General features: G+C 36.6%; 1 protein-coding gene across 1 annotated transcript; it reads right to left on the bottom strand.

Annotated features, from left to right (window-relative positions):
* Positions 1–1,276: 1,276 nt before the first annotated feature.
* dkk3b (dickkopf WNT signaling pathway inhibitor 3b) lies at positions 1,277–10,233 on the bottom strand. Its single transcript, XM_067436708.1, has 7 exons — positions 9,957–10,233; positions 9,272–9,397; positions 9,046–9,126; positions 6,214–6,306; positions 4,824–4,968; positions 4,173–4,323; positions 1,277–1,612 (listed from the first exon to the last, which is right to left on the bottom strand). Exons 1-7 carry the CDS (start codon positions 10,152–10,154, stop codon positions 1,555–1,557), a joined length of 852 nt encoding a protein of 283 aa, XP_067292809.1. The 5' UTR covers positions 10,155–10,233; the 3' UTR covers positions 1,277–1,554.
* Between the last annotated feature and the right edge of the window lie 521 nt (positions 10,234–10,754).

Here is a 10,754-nt window from a genome sequence, read left to right as displayed (position 1 = left end):
CTCGTCCCCACTATTCCCTTCCCCAAAATGTCAGAATCTGTCTTTCTCATCTTGCTTACAACCTACTTGTGGAGCATAAGCACCAACAACATTCAACATCACACCTTCAATATCCAGCTTCAGACTCATCAACCTATCTGACGCTATCTTTATCTCCAGAACATTCTTCACAAACTCCTCCTGCAGGATCACTCCAACTCCATTTTTCTTCCTATCAACACCATTATAAAACAGTTTAAACCCTTCTCTAATGCGTCTAGCCTTGCTCCCTTTCCACCTGGTCTCTTGGACACACAGAATGTCAACTTTCCTCCTCTGCATCATATCAACCAGTTCTCTGCCTTTACCTGTCATTGTACCAACATTCAAATTCCCTACTTTCAGTCCTGAACTCCTGCCTTTCCTCTTTTCTCTCTGCCTACGGACACGCCTTTCTCCTCTAACACACTTTCCTCCTCTCTCTCTTTGACTAATTGTAGCCCAATTTCCACCAGTGCCCTGTAGGCCAACGGCACTGATGGTGGTTGTTAACCCGGGACCCAACCAATCCGGTATGTAAGACACATTCGTAATTCGCATAATGAATTTGGCAAAAATGTTACGTCGGATGCCCTTCCTGACACAACCCTCTCTATTTATCCGGGCTTGGGACCGACACAAAAGGTACACTGGCGTGTGACCTCCTGTGGCTAGATTAGAAAAATTTGTACTAAACTGCTCTATTCATATGGATTAGTTTTACCATTTATTTATTAACTTTTGTAGCGTCAAGGTCTCGGCTGCGTAGCTGCAATGGAGGGATAGAAATCTCTCAAATTTCATCAAAAAGATCTTAATTTGTGTTTAGATGATGAACAAAAGTCTTACTGGTTTGGAATGACATGAGGGTAAGTCAATGACAAAAATAAAAATTTTGGCTGAACTATCCCTTTAAAACTTTCTGCCCTAGATAATAAAATCTTAATATAAAGAAATTCTCATGTAGATTCTCAGTTGTTTTTTACAAGAAAACTTTTCTAATAATTAATGAGCTGGATTGTAGTCCAGCTCATGTAGTGAAGTCACCACATAAAGATTCACATCTGTGTCAAAATAAGCCAGTAAATGTGACTGAATCATTTTTAAGTTTCCTCTACTAATCTCAACCTCATCTAGACTAAACCTCATATATATTGACCACAATTCAACACTGCCATCTGCTGTTTACTTTCCACAAGTGGTTCATTTGTTTTATTTATTTTTTTATATTTGCCTTTCAAAATAACAAATTCAAAAGTCAAACAAAAATGTATCGGGAAGGAATATAATATCCAGCTAGGTCCATTCAGAACAGAGTCTTTCCCCATCAAAATATTACACTTTTTAAAAACATGTTATCTTTTTAATTGTGATATCTGTAGTGGCACACAAAGTACACATGGCACAAACGTTTTTATAAATTACTTTCTCCGATTGAATTAATAAATGAAAAAAAGGCACTTTCATTCTACAGAGATTACTGCAAATACAGACAAAATTACAAAACTGATGAAGTTCCAGTTTCAGTGGGAGTGATCAGTTCACATTTTCTTCACCAGAAGAGTTCCTCTCATCTACACACACTGATCTTTTCCTGTAACAATAGAACAGATAAAGTGAGTGTTTTTTGTATATACAGTGCATCCGGAAAGTATTCACAGCGCTTCCCTTTCTCAATACTTTGTTGAAGCACCTTATATTACAGCCTCAAGACAAGTCTTTTTAAATATTAGGCCAGAAGCTTGGCAAACCTATTTTTAGGCAGTTTCTCCCATTATTCTTTGAAGGACCTCTCAAGCTCCATCTGGCTGGATGGGGAGTGTCGGTGCACAGCCATTTTCAGATCTCTCCAGAGATGTTCATCGGGTTCAAGCCTGGGCTCTGGCTGGACCACTAAAGGACATTCACAGAGTTATCCCATAGCCACTCCTTAGTTTTTTTGGGTGTGTGCTTAGGGTCGTTGTCCTGTTGGAAGATTAACATTCCAGAGCATGTTAATCAAGGATGTCTATGTACATTGCTGCAATCATTTTTTCTTCAATTCTGACTAGTCTTCTGTTTCCTGCTGCTGAAATACATTCCCACAGCATGATGCTGCCACCACCATGCTTTACTGTAGGGATGGTATTGGCCAGGTGATGAGCAGTGCCTGGTTTCCTCCAGACATGATGGTTGCCAATTAGGCCAAAGAGTTCAATCTTTGTTTCATCAGACCTGAGAATTTAGTTTTTCATGGTCTGAGAGTCCTTAAGGTGCTTTTTTTTAGCAAATTCCAGATGGACTGCCGTGTGCCTTTTAGTGAGGATTGCCTTCCGTCTGGCCACTCAGCCATACAGGCCTGATTAGTGGAGTGCTGCGGAGATGAAGTGCTGCTCTAGGAAGAGTCCAAGTGGTTCCAAACTTCTTCCATGTGCAGATGATGGAGGCCACTGTGCTCATTGGGACCTTCAATGCTGCAGAAATGTTTCTGTACCCTTCCCCCAGATCCGTGCCTCAATACAATCCTGTCTTGGAGGTCTACAGACAATTTCTTGGACTGAATGGCTTGGTTTGTGCTCTGACATGCACTGTTAACTGTGGCAACTTTTATGTACCTCATCAACTGAATTTACCACAGATGGGCTCCAATCAAGTTGTAAAAACATCAAGGATGATCAGTGGAAGCAGGATGCACCTGAGCTCAATTTTCAGTGTCATAGCAAAGACTGTGAATACTCATTTACATGTGATTTTTTTGTTGTTGTTAACAAATTTAAATTTGTTGTTTTGCCAAATTAAAAAAAAAACACTTATTTTACATTGTTATTATGGGGTATTGTTTGTAGAATTTTGAGGACAATAATAAATTGAATCCATTTTGGAATAGGATGTGACATAACAAAATGTGGAAAAAATTAAGCAGTGTGAATATTTCCCAGATGCTATATATTTAGAATATTTAGATACGCTTCCTTTAATATTTGGTACAGTAGCCTTTGTCTGCAATTACAGAGGTCAATGTTTCCTGTAGTTTTTCACCAGGTTTGCACACACTGCAGGAGGGATTTTTGGCACACTCCTTCACACAGATCTTCTGTAGATCAGTCAGGTTTCTGGCCTGTCGCAGGTCATAGACCAGCTCCTCCCGTGTAGTTCTGGGCTGATTTCTCATCTTTCTTAGGATCACTGAGACCCCACGAGGTGAGATCTTGCATGGACCCCCAGTCCGAGGGAGATTGACAGTCATGTTTAGCTTCTTCCATTTTCGAATGATTGCTCCAACAATGGAACTTTTTTCAACAAGCTGCTTTGCACTTTCCCCGTAGCCCCTTCCAGCCTTGTGGAGGTGTACAATTTTGTCTCTAGTGTCTTTGGACAGCTCTTTGGTCTTGGCCATGTTAGTAGTTGGATTCTTTCTGATTGTATGGGGTGGACAGGTGTCTTTATGCAGCTAACAACCTCAAACAGGTGCATCTAATTTAGGATGATAAATAGAGTGGAGGTGGACATTTTAAAGGCAGACTAACAGGTATTTGAGGGTCAGAATTCTAGCTGATAGACAGGTGTTCAAATACTTATTTGCAGCTGCATCATACAAATTAATAGTTAAAAATTATATATTGTGATTTCGGTATAATTTAAAAATATAAAAAGTATAATAAAAATATATATCTGTATATATTTGTGTATATATATATATATATATATATATATATATATATATATATATATATATATATATATATATATATAAAATCACAATCATATCAATGCCAAAAAGTGTCCCAACTTACCCGAATTGAACCCTATATATATATATATATATATATATATATATATATATATATATATATATATATATATATATATATATATATATATATATATATATATGTCAAGACTTTTTCTAACCTGCAAGCTGCAATCTGATTGGCTGGCTATATTGCAATTACTGAGAACAAAATTGTCTATGCAAAATTAATGATTTGTAGGCGAAACTTGCTTAGCCGTATGTAACATGCCATGGCTGCATTTCCCAAGAGCATTGCAAGCCTAAGTTGATTGTAGAATTGCCACTAATGGTAACGATCATCTTAGGCTTACAATTTTTTTTTTTTGGAAACAGCCCAGATAGATGCATGCAAGGAATGTTTGTGATAAAACTGTTGTCTCACCGAAGAGGCTGGCAGTGCAGTCCTGCAACACAGGGACAGTGCTCCTGTGGTCCCTCCTCATCCCACAGTAACAGCTCCATCAGCTGGTTGGGGTGACTGTGGCAGCCTTGGCCTTCCTGTGGCTTGGGGCGGCACACGGGGAAGAGCAGGGCTGGAAAGAAAAAAACGAGAAGCGTTAAAAAGAGGAGGGATGGAGAGATAGAGACTACAGAGAGGTACAGCAGACAGGAGATAAAGCAGATAAAGATAAGATGAACTCCAGACCTCAGGAAAGGGGCTGATGTTTCAAAACCACAGCAAATGTTATTGGTGTGTATCTTGTGTGGTTAATGCATATTTGGCAACGGTAAGACAACTGAGGAACATTGTGAACTGAGTGAGCTTGGATTTCAATTGTAAATTCAAGGAAACGATTATTTAGTACTTTGAGAAGAAATCTGTGTGACTGCGAGGTCCAACTGCTGAAACATTTTTTCATGTTTACAATAAAACAAACTGCTTTTGTTGGATATATAATATTGCATGTTTATGTGTCCCAGAGGTTTACTTTTGTCCCAGCCTTTGAATCCTAAATCACGAAAAACAATAATAAAACTATCAATTATATCAACTTTAAACTATGATAATCTATCTATACAAATAGTACAGAACCTTTGTGAAAGGCACAGCAGTGTTGAGGACTGCAGTCGCTCTGGTACTGACAGATTGTTCCAGACTGTCCTTTGGTTCTGTTCTGAGCACAAACACCCCACACACACAGCTGATCTCCACAACACTCCACATCCTTTGTGCACTCCTAGAAATAAATAATATCAATATGTTTTAGACAAATTCTGTGTGTGTGTGTGTGTGTGTGTGTGTGTGTGTGTGTGTGTGTGTGTGTGTGTGTGTGTGTGTGTGTGTGTGTGTGTGTGTGTGTGTGTGTGTGTGTGTGACCCTGGACCACAAAACCAGTCATAAGGATAATTTAAAAAAAAAAAAGTGCATATGTATACATCGTCTGAAGGTTGATGGTTGGTTTGTTAGGATATGATAATATTTGGTTGAGATACAACTATTTGAAAATCTACCCATAATAATATATATTTGATATATTTACGGTAGAAAATTGACAAAATATGCAAAAAAACATGATCTTTACTTAATATTCTGATGATTATTGGCATAACATTGGAAAATGTGATAATTTTGTCACATTTTATCCAATATATTGTTGGCTATTGCCACAAATATACTCATGCAACTTATGACTGGTTTTGTGGCCAAGGGTCACCTATAAATCATTTAATTGTGATTAATCGCATCTAACATAAAAGTTTGTAAATATATACGATATATTGGCAAAAGTTTTGGGATGCCTGGATATGGAGTTGACCCACCCTTTGCAGCTATAACAGCTTCAACTCTTCTGGGAAAGCTTTCCACAAGATTAAGGAGTGTGTTTATGGGAATTTTTGACCATTCTTCTAGAAGCGCATTTGTGAGGTCAGGCAATGATGTTGGACGTGAAGGCCTGGCTCGCTGTCTCCACTCTAATTCCTCCCAAAGGTGTTCTACCCCCAAACTGCCATCCCCAAGCTGTTCCCACAAAGTTTGGAGCATGAAGTTGTCCAAAATGTCTTTGTATGCCGTAGCATTAAGAGTTCCTTTCACTGAAATTAAGGGGCCAAACCCAACTCCTGAAAAACAACCCCACACCATAATCCCCCCTTCACCAAACTTTACAATTGGTACAATGCAGCCAGGCAAGTATCGTTCTCCTGGCAACCACCAAACCCAGACTCATCCATTGGTTTGCCAGACAGAGAAGCGTGATTGGTCACTCCAGAGAACACCCCTCCACTGATCTAGAGTCCAGTGGTGGCATGCTTTACATCACGCATCCAATGCTAGGCTGAATTCAATGATTTGGAAGGGTATCCCAACACTTTTGGCAATATAGTGTATGTGTGTGTGTGTGTGTGTGTGTGTGTGTGTGTGTGTGTGTGTGTGTGTGTGTGTGTGTATATATATAATTTTTTTACAAAAAGTGAGCACAGACCATATTAGTCGTCTGGCACAGGATGCATTTGGAGGAGACAATCTCATACAGGCAGAAGCTGCCTTCCCCGCAGTCCTCATCAATCATGCACTCCTGAGTGAACAAGAATGAACTGACATTATTTATTACAGAAATATTGTATTACAGTTACAGCTGAGCATACAATAAACTATGCTGGACTATATTATTTTCATGGTACAACAACATAACTCCATTTAATTATGCAACAAATTGCAACATTTCTGACAGTGGCAGGCAGTACTAGTGTGCTGCTTTTGTTTACCATTTATGTTGTTCATTGTATGGAAAAGAGCAGCGTGGACATTTTATTAAACCTATTATGATCCACAGAAGAAAGTCATAAAGCTTTGGAATGGCATGAGGGTGAGTACATGGTAACAGTATTTTTATTTTTCTGGCAATTTTTCTTTTAAGTATCCAAAAGTATTGTCCCTAAAGTACTGTAATAGTAAGTTTTGTATTGTACTTTATGTCTAGAAATTCCAACGAGGTGTTTCGCCTTCAAGACAGGACTGAACTGGAAAACACATGTTGTCTGGAACATCTATCTCATCTACGCTTCCCACAATGAGTGGATATAATACAGTATTAACAAAAACAGTCCTTTGTGTGCTTGTACTTTGTTGGAAACACTGGAAATTTTGTGACCTAGCTTTATAGCCTAAGGCTATAAAGTCGTAATAGTTTAAAATATCACTATGCTGAAAAAATATTTACAAATAAACTTGATAAAGAATGTCAAATAGTCTTCCCTGCAGTTCAATGCAGACAAACAGGAGTCATTTTTTTGAAAGTTACTGGCTGATGATCTCATCAGCCGTACCATAATTAATTCCACATTTACGGATCTGGAGGTGCAGAAATCCATCTCAGCACTTCACTCCTGTGAGAGCTGTAATCTACCGCTTAGCATCAAAGCCATATACGTACCCTTCCCCCAAGGTTACAATGTCTGGAGTCTAGACTAATGCGAGTGAGTCACGTGAAAAAACCCCTCATCAATTCCTCACAACGAACAAAAACAACTTTCTTGAAGAACAGGAAGTTCAGGTCCAAGTTCTTCTGGAAGACCATACAAAATGAAAATGTGTAGACAACATAAGACATCATCTCAAAATTCATTACATTTAAAATAAATGAGTGAGATGTATGTATGAAATTAATATATGACAGTTATATATTCTAAGTGATATAATGATTAAACATATTTACATACATTATACATAATTTATATCAATACGTTGTGTGTGTGTGCGCGCTCAATAGATTGATCACATCTAATACAAGTTTATTTATATGTCTGTGTGTGTGTGTGTATATATATATATATATATATATATATATATATACACAGATATGTTTATAATAGATAAATAATATAATATATACACATATTATATACACACATAAACTTATTTTAGATGTGATTAATGAACATCTACATCTATATTAATGAACAATATATATATATATATTCACACACAGCACTATGTATATTATAATAAATAACATATACAGTACTTATATATATATGTTAAGTTTATATTTTAATTGTATCTTATTTAATAATAATAAAAAAATATTTATTCAATAATAAATATGTAAACCAAAATGTAATATATAACGTAATATATAATTATGCAAATAAATGTTGTATATAATTCATAACATATATATATATATATATATATATATATATATATATATATATATATATATATATATATATATATATATATATATATATATATATATATATATATATAAATTATTATTATTACTTTTTTGGTAAGTATTCCAGTATTGATGGTTCACATCTGGGTTTTATTTTGCACCAAAAAAAAAAGACCAGCTGTCCATTACTGCATATACAATGCTTATCAGTCTGTGAGCTCAGATTTGCCTCTGTGCAAAATGGGAGAAAAAAACACTAAGAGCTGCCTCATGGCAACATGGCTGCTGGCACTAACTCTTGACCACACATTCCCTGTGCACCACTTTCATTTTTTCCAGCTGTTCTCATTTCACCATATTGTCCTGGTGCCAGAAGACTGCCTGAACAAGAGCCTCTAATGACACTGGCGTCTGTAAAAATGGTTGCAGAAATGCATAAGGACCATAAGTGGGATGTTTATATATTCTTACTCTGGAATGGATATAACGGTAGCTTATATAGTTTATTTAAATCAAAACCCATTAAAACACAGTTAGTCTGTTATTCAAGAGAATAGAAATGAAGGATACTAAACAATAGATTTTGTCTTAAAAAACTACGACATAATGTGTTTATATTGAGTGATTCAGGGTTTAAAAGAATATTTTTTGTAGAGGACATCTTTTATAAGCCTTATAAGAAGTAAAAGCATTTTTTTTTTTGTCTGTGGTAAGCACAGCAACAGTGCTACATGTGCGGAAAGAGGACTGATATAGACCATCTGTCCCTTAACTACTTTATTTACAAGAATTGTCCATGTTTAGAAAAGTCTCCATAATGATGTGCCACATATTTCCCATGCAAACAGAAGGTCCTACTTTGATGATTGGTGAAGTGGAAAATGCATGTTGGCTTTAATAAATAAACTCTGCTTTCTAACCTCAGGTTGCCAAAGTGATGACAAACTCACTGCAGGGTTCATAGCACTGCCCAGAATGACCAAAAGCAGCCAGATAAATTGGTTGCTTACCTTTTTGTGCACTAGTTTGATATCTGTTTTAGGCTAAATGGTCTCTTTTTGGGAAATTAGAATGGTTTATTACAACTTAATTCAAGATGTATGGGATATTAAGGCTATAGATGAAATATAGACTCACATGATCTACTTCATTCCACCGTTCAGTGTTCTGAATGAGAGTTCTGGAAAAATGAGTCTTTCCAGTCTCATTATCTGTTTCCTAGAGGAAAACCAGGTGTTAAGTTGCATAGAGACGAGGCAAATCAATCTACAAAGGCATGAGCATAATGGACCTCTGTTCATGTCAATACAGAACAAATATAAATATAAATCATATCCAGTACAGGCCAATAAACAGGACATACCTTGTCGATTCTCTCTATCAGTTGGACGGTCCGATTCCCCAACTTTATCTCTGTTGTAGTTTCATTGTGAAAACTGGCAGGAAAGTTGCGTCCATGTAACAGCGATTTTGATGACTCATTCTCCATCTGATGGAGTATATTTATCAAATGAGATAAATATAACGAACCTTTTGTCTAGATGTGAATGAAGTTTCAACTGTACTTTTTAATGAACATTAAGAATTCGGAGGTAAATTTTGCGTTTAATCAAAGTGATGGAAAGTCCGATTCATTTCAGTGAATCAATCCTAATAAAACAGTTCATTTTAAAGAACCGGTTCAAAAACGATTCAGGGAGATAGCATATTACGGTTTTTGTCGATTGCTTTTTATAAATGTAGTTGTTTTGCAATTGTATGTCTCCCAGTTTAGTTTGCTATAAGTAATATAAAACTAAAATATAGCCTACTTAGAAATATACACTCAATAGCCTAGCCTACTAAAAAAAAGAAAGAAAAAAAAACTTTTGTAGGATTCATTAAAAGTTATGTATTAAAACCAAATCCGTTATGAGGAGGTTTTGTGAAAAGATTCCTTAAAAAGATCAGACTCAAAAGAACAAATCGGACAGCCATCCTTACGCAAAAGGGGACCATGGCGCAAAACAAAATTCAGTCTGCTGAAATAGTTTTTTCTTTAGCCATACCTGGTGGACAGCCTCCTCTAGTTTCTGCTGCGTGTCCTCCATGAGTTTTTCCACCTCTCTGAACATCTCGTTTAAAGTGGTTTGCCCCTGTGCCACATGTTCCTCCAGGGTCTCGGTGATGTCCAGATGTCCCCCTCTGTGAACTGAGCTGCCCACCACAAAGCCCACGCAAAGGGATAATATCACAAATGTCCGCATTGTCTTTTACTTAGACGAGTAAACTCTGGCGAAAATCACAGACCTTGGCTGTCTGTGCTTGGGACGTGGTTTATTTGGAAACTTGTGAGGGGAAAAAAAGACCGGAAAAGGTTTTTGGCTCCCACTATTGCGTCTGATGGCTCAATTATTAAAGCAACAGCGCACTGGCCTTCAAATTGAAGGAATATTTACGTTTGTTAGCTCGAAATAAAACGTAATGTATCGGTTTATTGATATTGATACATTAAATGCGTTACAATATTTTACTAGCCTATATAAATTATATCCTCCTGAGTTTTTTTCCAGATCATTACATTGTTGAGCATAAGAAACATTGTTTTGTGATTTTTTTTTTATTTATTTTTTTACAATTTTATTCCTGTAATGTGTCAGCTGACTCGGCTGTTTAAACAATAAAATTACATGGCATGACAGCCTATATGCAAAAACAATGGGAATTTTTTAGGTTTAACCAAACTTTATTTAAAGATTCTCTCAACTATGATATGAAAAAAATATATATAAAATGGAATTGATTGACGTACCATTTTACTTTATGCAACATTTGAGTAGAATATCACAGTAAAAGAGCTGTTTGCC

The sequence above is a fragment of the Pseudorasbora parva genome, chromosome 25, assembly GCF_024679245.1.
Source record: "Pseudorasbora parva isolate DD20220531a chromosome 25, ASM2467924v1, whole genome shotgun sequence".
In the NCBI taxonomy this organism is placed as follows: Eukaryota; Metazoa; Chordata; class Actinopteri; order Cypriniformes; family Gobionidae; genus Pseudorasbora; species Pseudorasbora parva.
Note: the sequence above shows the minus strand (reverse complement) of the source record. Positions and strands in the feature narration are given on the sequence as shown.